This window comes from Hypanus sabinus, chromosome 10 (genome assembly GCF_030144855.1).
Source record: "Hypanus sabinus isolate sHypSab1 chromosome 10, sHypSab1.hap1, whole genome shotgun sequence".
Taxonomy (NCBI): Eukaryota; Metazoa; Chordata; class Chondrichthyes; order Myliobatiformes; family Dasyatidae; genus Hypanus; species Hypanus sabinus.
In genome coordinates this window covers 74,008,513-74,029,358 of record NC_082715.1, presented here as the reverse complement: position 1 = coordinate 74,029,358, position 20,846 = coordinate 74,008,513, and the positions used below count along the sequence as shown (strand labels likewise).

General features: G+C 41.7%; 1 protein-coding gene across 1 annotated transcript in view; it reads right to left on the bottom strand.

Annotated features, from left to right (window-relative positions):
• Window positions 1-2,628: 2,628 nt before the first annotated feature.
• Window positions 2,629-20,846, bottom strand: part of lrrc1 (leucine rich repeat containing 1) — a 139,185-nt gene continuing 120,967 nt past the window's right edge. The window contains exons 11-14 of the mRNA XM_059982083.1: window positions 18,451-18,566; window positions 11,652-11,824; window positions 6,502-6,638; window positions 2,629-4,776 (exon numbers count right to left, since the gene is read on the bottom strand). Coding sequence (XP_059838066.1) covers window positions 4,618-4,776; window positions 6,502-6,638; window positions 11,652-11,824; window positions 18,451-18,566 — 585 coding nt within the window. The 3' untranslated portion in view covers window positions 2,629-4,617. The remainder of the gene's footprint in view (window positions 4,777-6,501; window positions 6,639-11,651; window positions 11,825-18,450; window positions 18,567-20,846) is intronic.

Here is a 20,846-nt window from a genome sequence, read left to right as displayed (position 1 = left end):
ACCTGGCCAACGAGAGAACTAGAATATACAAGGAAGGATGTAATGCAGAGGCTTTATAAGGCATTGGTCAGATGGAACTTGGAGCATTGTGAGCAGTTTTTGGCCCCTAATCTGAGGAAGGATGTGCTGGCAATGGAGCAGGTTCAGAGCAGATTCACAAGAATGATTCCAAGAATGAAAGACTTAACGTACAAAGAGCATTTGATGGCCCTGGGCCTGTACTGCTGGAGTTCAGAAGAATTAGGTGGGAGGGGGGTGTAAATCTTACTGAAACCTGTTGAATATTAGAAGGTCTAGACATAGAGTGGCCATGGAGAGCACGTTTTCTATAGTGGGACAGTCTAGACCAGATGACACAGACTCACCATGACTGCATGCTCCTCTGGATGTTCTGGCTTTCTTCCAAAGACAGATGGGTTAGTAGGTTAACTGGTCACACGGTATAATTGGTCAGTGTGTGCTTGTTGGGTCAGAAAGGCCTGTTATCATTCTTACTTACAAATATAATTATTTACTGATTTCTAAGTAAATAAATAAATGTTACAGTTGCATCTGCAAACATATGTTGGGATTTAACATGTTAATAAGAATTATTTCATGCTCAATGCATAAACTCAGAACTAGAAGTTTACAAGACAGTTGCCAATTTGCAGACATTCCCAGCAAGCTAATCGGTTGTAACTAGACAGAGTAACCTTCTAGTTGGGCCAGAAAGGCCAGTTACTGTGCTGTCTCTCTAAAGAAGAAACCATACTTGCAACATACTTGCACTAAAATGTTTCATTAATTTTGCTCAAACAAGATGCATCCTGGCACTTAAAATGCATTTACAGTAAGTTCAAAGACATATATTTGCAAGAAACATTTCACTAGAATTGGGCGTGTTGTTCAAATATTTGAGACCTGGTGATCGTGGGTGGAGGTGTTATTTATTTGCTATTTGTAAATTTTTATTATTGTTTGTTAATTTAATTGTGGCAATATTACTTTGTGTGTTGTGTGAATTATATGTATTGTGTTGTACATCATGATCTGGAGTAATGTTGCTTTGTTTGGTAGGTATGTTGAATTGCAATAAACTTGAACGACAGCAATTATTCATGCATTGCCCTGAACGATATGCATCTTAGTTTGCAAGAACATCCTGTAAAGTTTGCAAAACTCCAGCAAAGGAATAACAGAACTTCATAAATGGAGATGCAAGAGACTGCAGATGCTAGGATTTAGAGCAGCAAACAAGATACTGGAGGAACTCAGCAGTTCAGGCAGCATCTGAGGTGGGAAATGGAGATGATGTTTCAGAACAAGACCTTTTCACTGGACTGGATGTCACAAATATTGGTTAGATTAACCAAAAGCCAACAATTATGTCATTGAGCTACACACACAAAATGCTGGAGGAACTCAGCAGATCTGGCAGCATCTATGGCAGGAAAATGAACATTCTATGTCTCAGGCTGAGACCCTTCATCAGGACTGGAAAGGAGAGGGCAGAAGCCAGAATGAGAAGGTGGAGGGGGAGGAGGAGCACAAGCCGGCAGGTGAGAGGAGAGGGGAAAGGTGGGTTGATGGGGGAGGGGTGAGTGAAGTAAGAAGCTGAGAAGTTATAGATGGAAGAGGTTAATAGTTAAAGAAGGAATCTACTAGAAGAGTGGACCATGGAAGAAAGGGAAGAAGGTGGGAAAACAGGGAGGTGATGGGCAGGTTGAAAAGGTGGGAGAGGGCAAGGAAAGGGCTGAAGAGCTACAGGAATGAAGGAAAACAAAGGAGGGGGAAGGAAGGGAAACAGAGGGCAATGATTACTGGAAGTTAAAGAAATCAATGTTGATGCCAGCAGGTTGAAGACTATGAAGACACAATAAGTGGTGTTGCTCATCCAACCTGCATCTGACCTCATCATGAATGTGTTACTCAACATTTCCAACATCTGCAGAATCTCATGTCTCAACTGAAAATGAAATGCATAAACACAATTGACAATAAACATTTGTTTTTCAGTAGTCAATTAAGTATTAAGCAACCATCAAAACTACCAAAAGAATAAGTTCTTCAAAAATCAAACTGCAGAACCCAGCAATACTGATCAGTAAATTAATAGTTCTACTATTAACTTACTGATCAGATGCCGAGATTCCAGAACATCTAAGGTCATTTTTTTCTCCAAATTACAGCATGTGACATTGGGTGAGACTAGAGCGAGAGGTCACAGGATAAGGATGAAAGGTGAACGGTTTGGGGGAACACGAGAGGGAATTTCATCACTCAGAAAGTGTGGATTGTGCTGCCAACAGAAGTAGTAGATATGAATTCTCAACATTTAAGAGAAATTTGGATAAGTATATAGATGAGAGGGGTATGGAGGGCTAAGACCTGGATGCAGGTCGATGGGACAAGACAGAATAATAGTTTGACACGGACCAAAGGGCCTGTTTCTGCATTGTAGTGTTCTATGAGTCTATGGAAATAGTGACTTAGAAAAATTAATTTCAAAACATTTGCTTCGTTCACAGATATTTACAAAGTTGATGTTTATTAGCCAAAAATATTATTGACTGTTTTAACACCTGACAAATGCATTAAACCAGGTACCTCCACATTTTCCAAACTAAAGACCACAGTTAACAAAACAACAGAGTAGGTAATTTAATTAGTTAAATTCAACACCAAGCGGCTGAGGTCCATAGCAATCACTGTTTGGCAATGCCCATAAACCACTGAAGATTTATGTCCACAATCTACCTCAACAGAGGCCACAGCTATCTGTCACCGTGACAACAGAGAGATTTCTTAGTACCTGCAGAAAATAAATTCATTTGGAAAATAGCCTTCTTTCTTGAAAGACTAATACCAAATTTTATACATCAGTGGTTAGGAATGGTCGGCAAAAAGCCTTAATTTATTGTAAAGACAAATCTTAAACTTTCCTGTGCAATATTTGATTAAAAATTATAAAATCACGGCAGGTTTCACATATGACAAAACCGTTCACAATTACTAACTAAGTCCAGTTGAAAGGAGATGCAGTGGGTGTGGAGAGGGACATATGGAAGGGGTGACACGGATGAGAAGTAACCATGTTGTGTGCAGCTCTGGTCACATACCTCCAGGAAAGATATCAATAAGATAGGGTCATAAAACCACTTTTGGCAACTGGCCTTCATAAATCAACATTCTAAGTACAGGAATTGGGATACAATTTTGAAGCTGTACAAGACACTGGTGAAACCCAATTTGGAGTATTGTGTGCAGTTCTGGTCACCTACTTACAAGAAAAATATCATTAAGATTGAAAGACCGCAGAGAAAGAGCATGTGAGGTTAGGACTTCATTCCCTGGAGTATAGGAACTTAAGGGGAGATTTGATAGGGGTATACAAAGGATATTGCAAGTAGGTTTTTTTCCCCGGAGATTGGGTGAGACTACAACTAGACTGTAGCAGGGTACCCCCGAGAGAAAATAGAAAGTAAGTAAGAGGTGGCATCAGAGGTGGAATGGTGTCGAAAGGGGCTTTTTGCACACTGACCTTCAGTGACAGCACTGAGGTTATGGGTTAAGGGTCAAGCGTGAAAGACTTAAGAACTTCTTCAGTCAGAAGGATATGAGAGTGTGGAATGAGTCTCTAGTGGATGTGGGTAGATGCAGATTTGATTGTAACATTTAAGAGCAATCAGTGCATGGATGGGGCAGGTATGCAAGAATATGGCCCAGATGCAGGTCAATAGGAACAGGGAGAATTATGGTTTGGCACAGACCAGATGGGCCAAAGGGCCTGTTTCTGTGCTGTAGTGTTCTATGACTCAATATATAGAGTGTTGGTTTCACCATAATTGTTTGGCGAAGATACCATTTGTTCAGCAGGACATGGCTTAGGAGTTACTCAAGCCCTAGTACGTTTCTCTATCATCCCCTTATGAAAAGAAAAAACTATACTTGTCAGTTACAAGGCCAGCATATGAGTCTGGTATCCTTGCCATATTGAGCAAATCAATTCAAAACAAAGGTAGGGGAGGGCAGTGGTAAGGAGACAAAAGTCACTCAAGATGGTCTGTGGATGATTCAGGAAAGTAAGAACTGATTTTTACAACTAATAAAAACGTGTACCATAGCGGAACGATATTCATAAACCTGCATTACCATTATTAAACTCGCTATACACAAAATGTAAAATTTATACAATCCAAGCTGCCAAACTGTATAAAAAGTATCAAATTTCACATAAAACTGTACAATTATTTTTCAGCAGGTCCAAACACCCCCAAAAATATACCTTTTCTTAAAAAAAAGAGTTCACCCTGTGTTTAACGAAATTATAAGCAAGGATTTCTAAATTCTATACAGTAGTGCATCTACCTATATATATATTTATATTTATATACACATATAAAAAGATTTTTTTTGGGAAAAACATGATTACATTGTGCAGAATGCCTTTGGATCAATTGGTGCAATCACTGTGGGGAAGCAAGGCACTTTCTTCCAGGCTGTAGTTGGTGACATGAGACAAAAATCACATGGGGTTGGCTTGTGCAAACAGAAGGGAACAATTCCAAGGAAGGGTTTGTCACGACGGCTGAGAGAGTCAGGGAGACACACAAGGTGAGAGCTTGAGGTAAAACTCTATACGGAAGTGGTTAATCTTTGAGTGGCGTTATTGACCTCATTTTTGTTGGAGTCCAGTGCTTTAGCAGCATTCATCTCATTTCTCAAGTTCTCTGCCGTCTTTTTCATGGTCTTCAATTCCCCAGGATGTGGAGTGGCTCTCCGTAGCAGGGTACCCTGGAAAGAAAGTAGAAAATAAGTAAGTAGTGGCATCACAGAACATTTAGCACACTGGCCTTCATCGGTGAGGGTACTGAACAGAGGTGTCGGGACATTATGCTGCAGTTGTAAAAGTTGCTAGTGAGGCTACAAAGGTGGTCCTAAATCTGGCAGTGTGGGACCAGAGACTCCTGTACCCCCTTCCCAGTGAGAGCAGAGAGAAGAGAGCACTGCCTGGATGGTGGGGGGACCTCGATGATGGATGTTGCTTTCCTGCGAAAGTACTCCTTGTTGATGTGCTCAATGGTGGGGAGGGCTTTCCCTGTGATGGACTGGGCTGCATCCACCACTTTCTGTGGGCTTTTCCATTCTTGGGTATGGAAACATCTCCAAGTTAATTTTTTGAGTTTGCCATGTTGACGGGACTGAAGTCACACAGACTAGATTGGATAAGGATGACAAATTTCCTCCACTGGAGTACACCTTTGAACAATTTGGGTTTTACCATAGGAAGGCAGTTTATAGGATCACATTACTAAAACCATCTGTTTATCCAAATCACAAGTTCAAAATACACAGCTGCCAAGGAGGGATCTGGATTCGGGTCTCTAAGAACCTGGTCTCTGGATTACTGACCCAGTAACATATTTGCCTCTCCACTACCAATCGCACAAAGTAAGTCAGACAGCAATGTTCTCCATACTGATGACCGGTTGGTGTTAAAGAGGGGAGCTGGAATCGGAACCTTCTTGTGTTTAAAGCATCCGTACTCAGAAGGAAAACAGAATTGGTTTATTATTGTCACATGTACCAAGATACAGTGAAAAGCTTGTCTTGTATACTATTCATACAGATCAAATCATTACATGTTCAATCCATGTAGAACAAGGTAAAACAATAGCAGAATATAGAATAAAGTATAACAGCTACAAAAGTACAGTGCAGGTAAACAATAAAGTGCAAGATCATATCAAGGTAGATTGTGATGCCAAGAGTCCATCTTATTGTACTAGTGAAATATTTAATAGTCTTATAACAATGGGTTAGAGGTTGTCCTTCAGCCTGATGGTACGTGTTTTCAGTTTTTATATCTTTCTCCCAAAGGGGGAAGGGAAAAGCAGGGTGAGTGGGGTCTTTGATTATGATTAACATGCACAAAATGCTGGAGGAACTCAGCAGGTCAATTGACAGTTAGGGAAAGGAATAAACAGTCAACATTTCAGGCCAAGACCCTTCATCAGGACTGGAAATGAAGGGAGAAAAACCCAGTCAGCAACAAGAGTAGACAGAGACCATGCAGGGAGACGTGCTGAGCTGTGCCCACAACTCTCTGCAGTTTCTTTCAGTCACAGGCAGAGCAGTTGCCGTACGAGCCATAGATAAGATGCTTTCTGTGGTCCATCGATAAGAAATGGTAAGACGATAGAAACATGCAACATTTCTTTCACCTCCTGAGGAAGCAGATGTGTTAGCAATCTTTCTCGGCAGTGATATCTATGTGGTTGGACCAGGACTGATTATTGTTGATGTTCACTCCTCGAATCTTGACATTCTCTTTCTCAACACAGTTGATGTAGACAGCAGCATGTGAACTGCACCCCCCCCCCCCACACCCCAAAACCAATAAACAGTTCTTCTGTTTCCCATTTCCAACATCTCTGCAGATGCCAAAAACTGGAAACAAAACAGAAAGTGTTTGAAGTGCTCAGGGGATCAGGCAGCATCTGCGAAGAAAGAAATTACCTTTTCTTCATCGTCATCATCATCCTGATCATCTAGGAAGCGTATTGCACTGATTCGGTTCATGGCACGTTCATTCCACATTTCATCAGAAACGTCAGTCACCAGGCTCTCCAGTGCAGTACAGCGTGGCAAATTATCTGCAAAAAAAAAACACCGTTTGTCACTGATGAACAGCTCAACAAATTAACACACAAAAGCTTACAAAGTATTTTCTTTGCACATATTAAAATTAATAGCTGCACTTTCAAAATAAGCAATTCTATATTCAAACATTTCAGGCTGTGCTCTGACACAGTGGAAGGATGGTGGGGATCCTTAATGCTGCCTTCTTGAGGCATTGCCATTTGAAGGTATCCTTGAAGGAGGGGTGGGTTGTGCCCACGATGCAGCTGGCTGAGTTTACATCCCTCTGCAACTTTTACCGATCCTGTGCAGTGGCCCCTCTGTACAGTTGATGCAATAGTTTGGGTGTTGTCCATGGTACATCTGTAGAAATTTGCCAGAGCCTTTGGAAGTTAAGTTGCACATTTCCAATGTCAGGTTTCCTCCAAATTTCCTCCAACTCCCAATTAAATACAACCATTGCTATACCCTTGTCATAATTGCATCAATATTTAATTTAATTTAGAGAAACAGCACAGTATCAGGCCCTTCCAACCCAATTATACCTGTGTGACCAATTATCCTACCAACCTGTAAGTCTTCAAAATGTGGGAAAAACCTATAGAAAACCTGTGTGGTTATAGGGAGAACGTACAAACTCCATACAGTCGGTGGTAGGTATTGAACCTGTGTCACTGGTGTTGCAATAGCATTATGATAACTGCTAGGTTATCATGTCCCCCCACAATACATTGGCACAATACACAGGCCCTGGATAAACCTTCAGAGATGTTGTCACCCACGAACTTGAAGCTGCATCTATTATAATAATCGTATTTATTTAAATCTCCCTCAACACACTGAACTAATGAAGTGATCTGTATGAATGGTATGCAAAACAAAGTTTTTCACTGCATAATAACAAACCAATTTAATTTCAGGTGGTACCTTTCACTTCCCTTCAGGCTACGCTGAGTAGCATTACTCCTGACGCACGGTTTACTGATTTAATGTGGTCAAAGCAGCAGCAAATTGCATGATCCCTTTAATGACCATTTGGTAATAACAAGTCAAACGATTTCAAAGTCAATGTTAAAGTAAATTTATTATCAAAGTACATATATGTTACCATATATGTACACCCCTGAGCTTCACTTACAGACAGTTACAGGAAAATCAGGGAATAGAATAGAATTTATGAAAAAACTATACATAAACAAAGATGGACAAGTAACAATGTGCAAAGACACATAAAACAATATTGAGACACGAGTTGTAGAGTCCTTTGAAAGTGAGTCTGTAGGTTGTTCCACACACAAAATGCGAGAGAACTCCGCAGGCCAGACAGCAGCTATGGAAAAAAATACAGTTGATGTTTCTGTCCAAAACCCTTCAGCAGGGTTTCAGCCCGAAACGTCAACTGTACTTTTTTTCCCAGTAGGTGCTACCTGGCCTGCTGAGTTCTTCTCGCATTTTGTGTGTGTTGCTCGGATTTCCAGCATCAGCAGATTTTCTCCTGTAGTTCAGAGTTGTGGTGATCGAAGTGGGTTCAGGAGCCTGATGGTTGTAGAGTTATAATTGAACCTGGTAACCTGGTGATGTGGGACTGTACCGCCTGTCTGATGGTAGTAGGGAGAAGTGAGCATGGCCTGGAAGGTGGGGATCCTTGATGATGGCTGCTGTTTCCTTGTGGCAGCGCTCCTTGTAGATGTGCTCAACAGTGGGGACGGCTTTTCCTGTGATGTGTATCCACCACTTCATGTAGCATTTTCTGTTTCTGGGCATTGTTGTTTCCATATCAGGCCATGATACAACCAGTTAAGATACTCCTACTGTGAAAATATAGAAGCTTATCAAGTTTTTAGGTGACATGTCAAATCTATGCAAACTTCTAAGAAGTAGAGGTATTGTGCTGTAGCGATGTGCTACACACAGAGCTAGAAATAACGAAACTCGAGACTAGTTCATTCAAACTTCGCGGCGCTGGCTTTTACGCAGTTCCGTTCCCACCCTCTCCGGGCGGAAATAACATCAGGGGTGCATTACAAAAGTCTCTTCCCGCGCGCGGGCTTTCTCCCCTTGCTGGTGAAGAAGACGGCCCAGCGCCATTTTGGGGCTGGCCTCTCTGCCAACGCGTGTGCCATTTTGGAAGCCTGTTCTCCTGTGTAGAAAGTGCGTCACCACAGTGCTTTCTTTGTCAAGGCACCCTCTGTACATGCTGCTCCCAGAACAGATCCGCTGATATGATCATGCCAATTAATTTTAATTTCTTGGTACTCTCCACCTCCCATCCCTTAATGAGGACTTCCAGCTTCTTCCTCCTGTAGTCAATTCTCAGCCCTTTGATTTTGCTGATGTTGAGCGAGAGGTTGTTGTCGTAGCATGATTCAACCAGATTTTCAGTCTCCCTCCTACAGGCCCGTTCTTCATCATGTGGTCAAAGCAGCAGCAAATTGTGAGATCCCTCTAACAACGTAGCAATAACAAGTCAAATGATTTGAATGATGCCAGCTGGCCGATGGAGATGGTTGGGGACACTGGGGTTAATGCTGCTGGCTAAAATGGTACCATTTTACACCACAGAGTGCAGCAAGGACATTACAATCTCATTCAAAATGTGCCATCTTAACAGATGATACTGTCCTCTTCCATGTCCATTTGTGGGAGCTTGCTGAAGTTTTCCTGTATCAACTACTGGCACTGCAGACTCAGGCTCCCATTTTGCCCACTATCACTCTTAATTTCCATGTCCTTGTGTGTCATAAGACCATAAAATATAGGCCAGAATTAGGCCATATGGCCCATCAAGTCTGCTGTGCCATTTCATCATGGCTAATCCATTTTCAGTGCACGGACTACACTCCAAATGTTCACATTGACCTGTAGAACTTTCTGTAATGACCTGACTCTGGAAAGGTGTGACATAACTTCCATTTTTTTTTCTTTTATGTAATACCCAATGTTTATTATTTCTTTTTTTTTTCAATGGCCAGGCAGATTTAAAAGCAAAAATTAAAGAAAAAAATCTATCTAACAAACTTTGATTCTTGAACAACAGGATCAGTTTCTGTTGAGAACTGACTATTCAGTATATCAAACTTGCACACACCAGCAATTCAACAAACATTGAGGACAGCTGAGAAGAGATTTAATGGCAGTGTATAAAAATGAGGGTCTAGATAGAGTAAGTGAGAAGGAACCATTACCCTTAGCTGAGAGAAATAGGCTTAAATAGCTTCTAGGACCTTTTTTTAAATTAAATAAACTTGATTCATAATTTAAAACCTAGAAGAATAAATCATGCCTTTTTATTCTTTACATTCATAGTCAATGCTTTCAGTACTGTTCTATTACATTTTTATACTCCAACGACTCTGCTGCTACTCATGGAGTGGTATCCCCTCCGATGGTCAGGGTCAAGCATGAACGTTGCATCCTAGCTCTCATACATAACCGGGGCAGTAGGATATGGACAGCAAGCTGTTGCCTGGATCATACTCCCACTGTCCACACAGCTGATGAATCCAAAGGAACAGCAAAGACTGATACAGTTTGGCACCAGCAGCATCACAGGAGATCCCAGTCAGCACTGAACTCAATGTAAGACTGCCTCACATACTCCAGCTCCGGAGTTTTCCCTCAGGGTTTACCCCCGAAGCCTACCCCATGAGTGGATGTAGCTGCAAGGTAGCTGAGTTTACCTTCTCCTAGATGAGCTGTCAACCACAGCTGATGAGCCCCATTTGCCTGAAGTGACCGGTTTTAAGCCACTAGTAACTTGCCTTTGTCCCTTCTCCTGTCTGTAGAAATGGTTCCACCAGGCTAAGTAGCTGAGCCACACATAAAGGCCAGGAGCTGGACTTGGTTGTTGGAGTCTATTTGAGGCGCATGCCATTTGGAGCGTTCCTAGGTAGTGGGAGCTTATCCCCACTACCATCACCGGCTACGAAAAGCCTGAAGGAACCACTTCCTCGGCAACTCTAACCCTGGTTTGGCAAAGCTTATAATGCTGTGTTCAGTTCTGGTTGCCTCATTACAGCAAGGACGTGGAAGCTTCAGAAAGGGTACAGAAGAGATTTACCAGGATGCTGCCTGGGTTAGAGAGCATGTCTAATGAGGCTAGATTGAGCAAGCTAGGGCTTTTCTCTTTAGAGCGAAGGGGGATGAGAGGTGATGAGAGAGGTGTAAAAATGATAAGAGGTATAGATAGAGCGAATACTCAAATCTCTTTTTCCCCAGCGTGGAAATGGCTAAGACAAGGGGGCATAATTCTAACCTGATGGGAATAAAGTAATGGGGGATGTCAGGGGCAAGTTCTTTACAGAGTGCAGTGGGTGTGTGGAATGTGCTGTCAGGCATGGTAATAGAGGCAGGTACATTAAGGACATTGAAGAAACTCTTAGATATTCACATACATGTTAGAAAAATGGAAGGCTATGTAGGAGGGAAGGGTTAGATTGCCCCTTTATTCTGAGGCTGTGCCCTTTGGTCCTAGACTCCTCCACTATGGGAAACATCCTCATCATGTCCACTCTATTTGAGCACTTCAATATACGATAGGTTTCAATGAGATCCCCCTTCATTCTTCTAAACTCCAATGAGTAAAGGCCAAGAGCCATCAAACACTCCTCATACATTAACCACATCATTCCCTGGATCATTCCTGTGAACCTCCTCAGGACTCTCTCCAATGCCAGCACATCTTTTTAGATCAGGGGCCCAAAGCTGCTCACAATATTCCAAGTGTGGTTTGACCAATGCCTTATAAAGCCTCAGCATTACATCCTTGCTTTTATACTGTGTTCTGGTCCCTTGAAATAAATGTTAACATTCAATTACCTCAGTAACATTCATTTGAAGGGCCTGTGCTGTACTTCAATGTTGAAACAAGTGAAAGGATGATGTTCCACACAGGAACCATGACAGATTTAAAGAGGAAACAAATCAATCTTTGGAAAATTCCTGAGATTGTCACCAACAACTCCTGTGACCTTCTATCCTTCCCTTACTGTCTACAGGTTCTTAACTTGGTAAAACTGATACAGTACCATGGTTGTTATGTTCAGGAGGCAGCTGAGGAAGCAAAACGCAGGTCAAAACCTTCTCTCTCGTTCCTGCATCAATCTCCGTCTGGAAAGTTAGCAGCGGCTGGGACTGGTTCTCCGATAACCAAAGGGCCTTCAGTTTCAAGGTGATCAATGATAAAGGCAAGAACATCAACCTGCAAAGGTCAAAAAGAAAACTCTTGTTACTCTTGCTATCTTTGGGCTGAAAGTACAGCCGCCTTAGCTCCCATACTACCACAACATAGAACAAACCGGTATAGCACAGGAACAGACCCTTTGGCCAACAATGTTGTGCCAAACCAATTAAATTTGTAAACAAATGGACAACTAAACAAATCCCGTCTACCTACACAGTATCCATATTCTACAATTTTCTATACATAAATGTGCCTATTTAAACATCTCTTACAATTCCCTAATGTACTTTGCCTCTACCGCCACGCCAGGCAGTACATTCCGGGCACAGACCACTCTCTATGTAAAAAAAACTGCCCCTCACATCTCCTCTGAAATTACTCCCCTCTCACCATAAGTGCACACCAGTTTCAGGAAAAGTTATTACTACTATTCAACCATCAGGCTCCTAAGCTGGCATGGGGAACTTCACTCAACTCAACACTGAACTGATTCTTACTTTCAAGAACTCTGCAACTCATGTTCTCAGTATTACTTAATTTTTGTTTGCACAATTTGTCCTCTTTTCAACATTGGTCGTTAGTCAGAATTGTTTGTGTGTAGCTTTTCATAAATTCTATTATTTTTCTTTGTTTTCCTGTGAATGCCTGCAAGAAGATTAATCTCAAGGTAGTATATGTAATTTGATAATAAATTTACTTTGACTTTGAGGGAGAGAATGCTGCAGGGAATCCAGTTAAGCATCCATGCGTAGGTAATTGTAGGGGAAAGAAAAGTGAAGGCAAATTGCTCGTAATTATGGATGTGGATTGTGCTAATGTAGTTACAGGGAAATGCACACAAAGCCTAGCAGTCATGACATGGAATACAGCAGTGAAAACACCCAAGGTTTCAGGAACTACATTTATTGTATTATTGTGTGCACCCATGGTTGTAATAGAAAATTGGGTTAAATCTTATATATTAATAAGATTGAAAGAGTACAGAGCAAATTTACAAGAATATTGCTGAGACTTGAGGACCTGAGTTATAAGGAAAGGCTGCACAGGTTGGGGCTTTATTCACTGAAGCATTGGAGAATGAGGGGAGTTTTATAGAAGTCAACAAAATTATGAGGGTAATAAAGTGCTATGGTAACATATACAGACTGTGATAGTACATTTTTTCTTTGACTTTGACTCAGATGCAGATTTGACTTTGTAAATATTGACATGCTACTCAATAATTCCACTTTAGACAATAGACAATAGGTGCAGAAGTAGACCATTCGGCCCCTCGAGTCTGCATCGCCATTCTGAGATCATGGCTGATCATTCACTATCAATACCCAGTCCCTGCCTTGTCCCCATATCCCTTGATTCCCCTATCCATCAGATATCTATCCAGCTCCTTCTTGAAAGCATCCAGAGAATTGGCCTCCACCGTCTTCCGAGGCAGTGCATTCCACACCTCCACAACTCTCTGGGAGAAGAAGCTCTTCCTCAACTCTGTTTTAAATAACTGACCTCTTATTCTCAATCCATGCCCTCTGGTACTGGACTCTCCCAACATCTGGAACATATTTCCTGCCTCAATCCTATCAAATCCTTTAATTATCTTAAACGTTTCAATCAGATCCCCTCTCAATCTCCTCAATTCCAGCGTGTACAAGCCCAATCTCTCCAATCTCTCTGCGTAAGACAGCCCTGCCATCCCAGGAATCAACCTAGTGAATCTACGCTGCACTTCCTCAATTGCCAGAATGTCCTTCCTTAAACCTGGAGACCAAAACTGTACACAATATTCCAGGTGTGGTCTCACCAGGGCCCTGTACAAATGCAAAAGAACATCCTTGCTCTTGTATTCAATTCCCCTTGTAACAAAGGCCAACATTCCATTTGCCCTCTTCACTGCCTGTTGCACTTGCTCATTCACCTTCATTGACTGGTGAACTAGGACTCCTAGGTCTCTTTGCATTTCTCCCTTACCTAACTCGACACCGTTCAGACAATACTCTGCCCTCTTGTTCCAGCTTCCAAAGTGGATAACTTCACACTTATTCACATTGAATGACATCTGCCAAGTATCTGCCCACTCACTCAGCCTATCCAAGTCTCCCTGTATTCTCCTAACGTCCTCTTCGCATGTCACACTGCCACCCAGTTTAGTATCGTCAGCAAACTTGCTGATATAGTTTTCAATGCCCTCATCTAAATCATTGACATAAATCGTAAAGAGCTGTGGTCCCAATACAGAGCCCTGTGGTACCCCACTAGTCACCTCCAGCCAGTCTGAGAAACACCCATTCACTGCTACCCTTTGCTTTCTATCTGCCAACCAGTTTTCTATCCATGTTGAAACCCTGCCCCCAATGCCATGAGCTCTGATTTTACTCACCAATCTCCTATGTGGCACCTTATCGAATGCCTTCTGAAAATCTAGGTACACAACATCTACTGGCTTACCCTTGTCTAACATCCTTGTTACACCCTCAAAAAACTCCAACAGATTAGTCAAGCATGATTTGCCCTTGGTAAATCCATGCTGGCTCGGCCTAATCCTATTTCTGCTATCTAGATGTGCCACTATTTCGTCCTTAATAATGGACTCAAGGATCTTCCCCACGTCTGACGATAGTTCTCCATTTTCTCCTTCCCTCCCTTCTTGAAAAGTGGGACAACATTAGCCACTCTCCAATCTTCAGGAACTGATCCTGAATCTAAGGAACATTGGAAAATGATTACCAATGCATCCGCAGTTTCCTGAGCCACCTCTTTTAGAACCCTCGGATGCAGACCATCTAGACCCGGGGATTTATTAGCCTTCAGTCCTACCAGTCTACTCATCACAGTTTCTTTCCTAATGTCAATCTGTCTCAATTCCTCTGATATCTTATGACCCTGGCCCATCCATACATCTGGGAGATTGCTTGTGTCCTCCCTGGTGAAGACAGATCTAAAGTACGCATTAAATTCTGTTGCCATTTCCCTGTTTCCCATAACAATTTCTCCCAATTCATTCTTCAAGGGGCCAACATTGTTCTTAACTATCTTCTTTCTCTTCACATAGCTAAAAAAGCTTTTGCTATCCCCTTTTATATTCCTGGCTAGACTGAGCTCATACCTGATTTTTTTCTCTCCGTATTGCTTTTTTAGTTAAGATCTGCTGTTCCTTAAAACTTTCCCAATCATCTGTATTCCCACTCATTTTAGCCCTGTCATACTTCTTTTTCTTTAATGCTATACAATCTCTGACTTCCTTTGTCAACCACTGTGGCCCCTTCCCCCTCTTTGAATCCTTCCTTCTCATTGGAATGAACTGCATTTGCATCTTTTGTATTATGCCCAAGAATATCTGCCACTGCTGATCCACTTTACTCACTTTACTTAAAAAGGTTAACAAATTCAATGAAGCATACAAGATTTTTTAATCATCTGTGGGTAATGAAGTTTATCCTTGAAAGGATATATGCTCAATGACCAATTATTAGGTACACCTGCTTGCTAATGTACATATCTAATTGCTAATCATGTAACAGTAACTCAATGCATAAAAGCATATAGACGTGGTCAAGAGGTTCAGAATGGGGAAGAACAGTGACCTTTGTCACTTTGACCGTGAAATGATTGTTGGTGGCAGACAGGGTGGTTTGAGTATCTCAGAAACTGCTGGTCTCCAGGGATTTTCAGGCACAACTCTAAAGTTTACAGAGAATGGTGCAAAAAAAAACATTCAGTGAACAGCAGTTCTGTGGGGGGGGGGGGGGGGGAAATACCTTGTTAATGAGAGGGATCAAAGAAAAATGAAAAGACTGTTTTAAACCGACATGAACGCATTCATAACTCAAATAACTACACATTACAATAGTGGTGTGCATAAGACATCTCTGAACGCACAACACATTTAACCTTGAAATGAATGGGCATCAGTAGCAGGAGACCACATCAGGCTCTACTCCTGTACCTAATACAGTGACCACAAAGTGTATATTTGTAATAAATTATTCTGTGCTCAAGCAGGGCAAGTAGTGTTCAGAGGGACTGCCGTCTCACCACACAACTCTGATGGACAGTGGAGAGCGTTCCAGCTGATTGCATCACACACAAAATCCTGAAGACCCGAAACATCAACCATACTCTTTTCCATAGATGTTGCCTGGCCTGCTGAGTTCCTTCAGCATTTTGTGTGTGGTGCTCGGATTTCCAGCATCTGCGGATTTTCTCTTGCTTGTGATTGCAATGGAGGCTCCAACACGCAGGATCACAAGAGGCTGCAGAGGGCCGTGGACTTGGCCATCTCCCTCACAGGCACATCCTTCCCCACAATCGAGAGCATCTTCAAGAGGCAATGCCTCAAGAAGCAGCATCCATCACTAAGGAACCTCACCACCTGAGACACGCCCTCTTTTTGTTACTACCATCAAAGGGGAGGAGGTACAAGAGCTTGAAGAGTGATTCAGGAACAGCTTCATTCCCCTGCAATCAGATTTCAGAACGGCCCATGAGTCTATGAACACTACCTCACTTGTCCTTTTTGTTTTGCAATTTAGAGTAATTTTATGCCTTTGCAGTGTTCTGCTGCTGAAAAACAACAAATTTCATGTCATCTGTCAACAATAATAAATCTGATTCTGGTTCTCATCTGTGTTAACAGGCAAATTAGAAAAATGTCCCACACTGTCCACACTGACTGGAGGTCGATGTCAAGTTGTGGCAAATTATAAACACGGGAGATTTTCGAGATGCTGACAATCCAGAGTAACACATAAAAATTGCTGGAGGAACTTAGCAGATCAGGCAGCATCTAAGAATGCTGTCTGACTTGCTGAAATCCTCCAGCATTTTGTATATGTTAAGTAGTGGCATTTCTTACTTCTGAATCTGAGGAGATATGGAATGTCACCAAACACTCATGTAAATTTCTACAGAAATATTATGGGGAGCATTCTAATTGGTTGCATCACTGTCCAGTATGGAGACACCAAAGCACAGCATTGATGAAGACTGCAGAAAGTTGTAAACTCAGCCAGCTCTAACATGGGCATTAGCTTTCCTGCCATTGAGGTCATCTTCAATAGACAATGCCCATCATGAAGGACCTTCACTGCCCAGGACAGGCACTGTTCGCATTACTTCCATCTAGAAGGAGGTACAGGAGACTGAAGACACACACTCAATGTTCAGGAACATTTTCTATCCCTCTGCCAACAGATTTCCAAACGGACCATAAACTTATGAAGACTGCCTCACTAATTTTGCTCTCTCTGCACATGAATTAGTTATTTATTTTTAATTCAGAGTTTTTTTAATGTATTGCACTGCACTTCTGCTGCAAAACAACTAACTTCATGATATTTACCACTGATAATAAACCAGATTCTGATTCTTCAATTCTTCGTGCGACTTTCCTCGCTCTAAAATTTATCAAAAGTACATCACATTTGAGTTACTGAAAAACACAATCTGCATCTCATTTAATCATCTTGCTAGGACATTTGTTTATTTACAGTATTTATTTTTATTTAGAGATGCAACACAGTAACAGGTACTTCCAGCCAAATGAGCTCGCTCCACCCAATTACGCCTACGTGACCAATTAACCTGCTAACCCCTATGTCTTTGGAATGTGGGAAGAAACCAGAAAACCCAGAGGAAAACCATGTGGGCACGGGGAGAACGTAATAACTCCTCGCAGACAGATCAATTGGTCACTGATGCTGTTACACTAACTGCTAAGCTCCCATGCCATCTCACCACTGAATAACATCTCAGACCAAAAACACTACAATCATTTGCATGGACTGACATTCTACAGACATTGCAAATTGTACAAATTTAAAATGTCAGTACTGTAATGGAGTAAGATGCAAACTGCTGGAGGAACTCGGAGTTCAATCATCATCCGTGGAGGGTAATGGACATTCGACATTTTAGGACCCAAAACAGCGACTGTCCCATTTCTCCCCACAGTCCTCTTATGCCCCAAATCCCAGCATCTACACCCTCTTGCATCTTCAGTCATAAAAGTATTCTCTGTTCTTGAAAGATCGTTATTATATGCAGATAATGTCAAAGCCAAAATGTATACATCCCGTTTTGTTTCCTGTAGAATTTAAACAATATTAGAGCTTCTGCTGAGGGATCTGGTCAATTTGATTGTTCAGCCTCAATGATAACTTCACTAAAAACTACAGTGGATGCCAAAAACATATCAGAGAAGGGGGAAATGTGCATCACAATAAATCTTTAGGTTTCTTTAATATCAGCAACAGGCTTCACTCCCAATCAAAAATCTTGGCCACAAGCCCCTTACATTAACATGCCCATCCTGATTTGCCACCAATTTTCAACTCTACTTTTAGATTCAGGTCAGGTTTCAGAATCATTTGTCACATTTATGTGGAAACATACAGTGAAATGTGTTAATTGTGTTTGCAACCAACACAACCTAGGGATGTGCTGGAGGGAGTCTGCAAGTGTTGCCACGTACTCCAGTATCAACATAGTTTGCCTACCATGTTCAGCACCTACAATAGCACCCACCTGCTCACACACACACACACAACCACCTCTGGGCCTCGACTTCCAAATTTCCATTATTTTAAATACGATACACAAAAAAATAACTACATCAAAACTAAGCAATGTCCCCCAGAAAGATATTTTACCTGTTCCCAGCTATGTCCAGCACATGAAGTTCAGTCGCTTGTGAGATTTCTGGAGGGATCCTTGTTAATCTGTTATCGCGGAGACTGAAGACAGTGAGGCTGCAGCAACCACCAATCTGTGATTGAAACCAGAGTGGTTAGAAAAGCCCCCACCTCTTTTCTTGCCCCAAAGCATGAAATTCCACCTTCCTAATGCAATCCTTAATTCAGAAATGTTAACCCCCATTTCTCAAAAACAGGGACAAATTCTTGGACTGCAGTCGGCAGCATGACAGCACAGTAGTTAACATATCACTTTACAGCTGCTGTCTATAAGATTGGGGTTAAACTCCCACTGCCATCTGTCAGCAGTTCTTTCTGTTGTCGCGCGGGTTTCCTCCCAGCGCTCCTGTTTCCTCCCACATTCGAACGACATAGGATTAGGGTTAGTGAGCTGTGGGCATGCGACGTTGGCACCAGAAGCATGGCGGCAATTGCAGCCTGCCTAGCACAATCCCAGCTGATTTGATTTGATGCAAGCAATGCATTTCACTGTATGTTTAGATATACATGTGATAAACAAACCTAATCTTTAAAATCTTTTATCTTTACATCAGATATCATGTTACTGGAGATTCATAGGGTCATAGAACACTACGGCACAACCCTTCCCATGCATGTACCTATTCGAATTTCTCTTAAATGTTGCAATTGAATCCAAATCCACCACTTCTGCTGACAGTTTGTTCCACACTCTCACCACCCTCTGACTGAAGAAGTCTCCCTCAGGGTCCACTTAAACATTTCACCTTTCATCCTTAACCTTTGACCTTCACTTCCAGTTTCACCCAATCTCAGTGGAAAAAGCCTGCTTGCATTTATTTCCTTACAATGCATACAAAGGAAGAAACGCTGTAAAATTTCTACAACACAATGGAGGCATGGTGTACTGCAGCATGAAATAGCCATTCAGCCCACCAAGTCCATGCTAACCCTCTCTTATTTCCACACATTTCCATAACTCCCTAGAGGTGGAACCTATAGCAAGCCATTACCCTAATGACCTGCAAGTCCCTGAGATGTGGGAGGAAAGTGAAGCACCTGGAAGAAGCCCATGTGGTCACTGGCAGACGTGTAAACTCCACACCGTTAGCACCAGAGATATAGCTTGAACCTGGTTTGCTGGATCATCCAGCGAGTTCTGGGATTTAAAAGGCAACAAAGGACCCTGTGTTTACTGGTCAATTTACACTCAGTAGCCACTTTATTAGGTACACCTGCTCATTAATGCAAATACCTCCCTGATCAGCCAATTATGTGTCAGCAGTTCAATACATAAAAGCATATAGTGATGGTGAAGAGGTTCAACTGTTGTTCAGACCAAACAGCAGAATAGGGAAGAAATGTATCTAAGTGACTATGACCATGGAATGATTGTTGGTGCCAGACAGGGTAGTTTGAGTACCTCAGAAAGTGCTGATCTCCTGGGATTTTCACACACAACAGTCTCTTGAGTTTACAAAGAATGAAGCAAAAAACAAAAAAAAAAATTCAGTGAGCGGCTGCTCTGTGGCCAAAAGCACCTCGTTAATGAGAGAGGCGAGAGGAAAATAATCAGACTGGTTCAGGCTGACAGGAATGTGACAGTAACTCAAATAACCATGCGCTACAACAGTGGTGTACTGAAGGGCATCTCTGAATGCACAACACGTTGAACCTTGAAGTGATTGGGATAGAGTAGGAAAAGTCCACAAGCATACGCCCAGTGGCCACCAAGTATATGTTAACTCTGTTTCAGGGAACACACAATTAGGATCACTAATCTTTTTATAGATAAATTATCCATGAGCAGCCACAGAAATTTGTAATGGGATTTAATTGCTACTTAATGTTGTGACAAATGAAGATGCAATGTCATTCTGTGGCCTCTTTATTCATCTTTTGCACTACTTCTCTAATTTAGTAATTTCTATGTCTTGCAAGACAATAAATTTCATGATATATGTAATAATAAACCTGATTCTGATACTAAGGAACCATCATAGCTTTCGGCTTAATGTGCGAGGGCACTTTCAAGAGGTGGTGCCTCCAGAAGGCAGCATCTGTCACTAAGGGCCTTCACTACCCAAGACATGCACGCTTCTCAAGTTTCAAGATTCTTTATTGTCTTTATTCAGAATACCAGTGTAAATAGAAACAAATTAGTTGTTACTCTGAATTTGATACAGCATAAAAGAACAAAATAAGCATAATGAACACAATAAAAATCAACATATAAATGTAAAGCCAATTCTATATAACACAATGTACAGTTAAGTATTACATGGACTGATTATTCAGTATGTTTTACCATCGGGGAGAAGGTAGAGGAGCCTGTTGACCTACACTCAATGTTTTAGGAGCTGTTTCTACCCCTC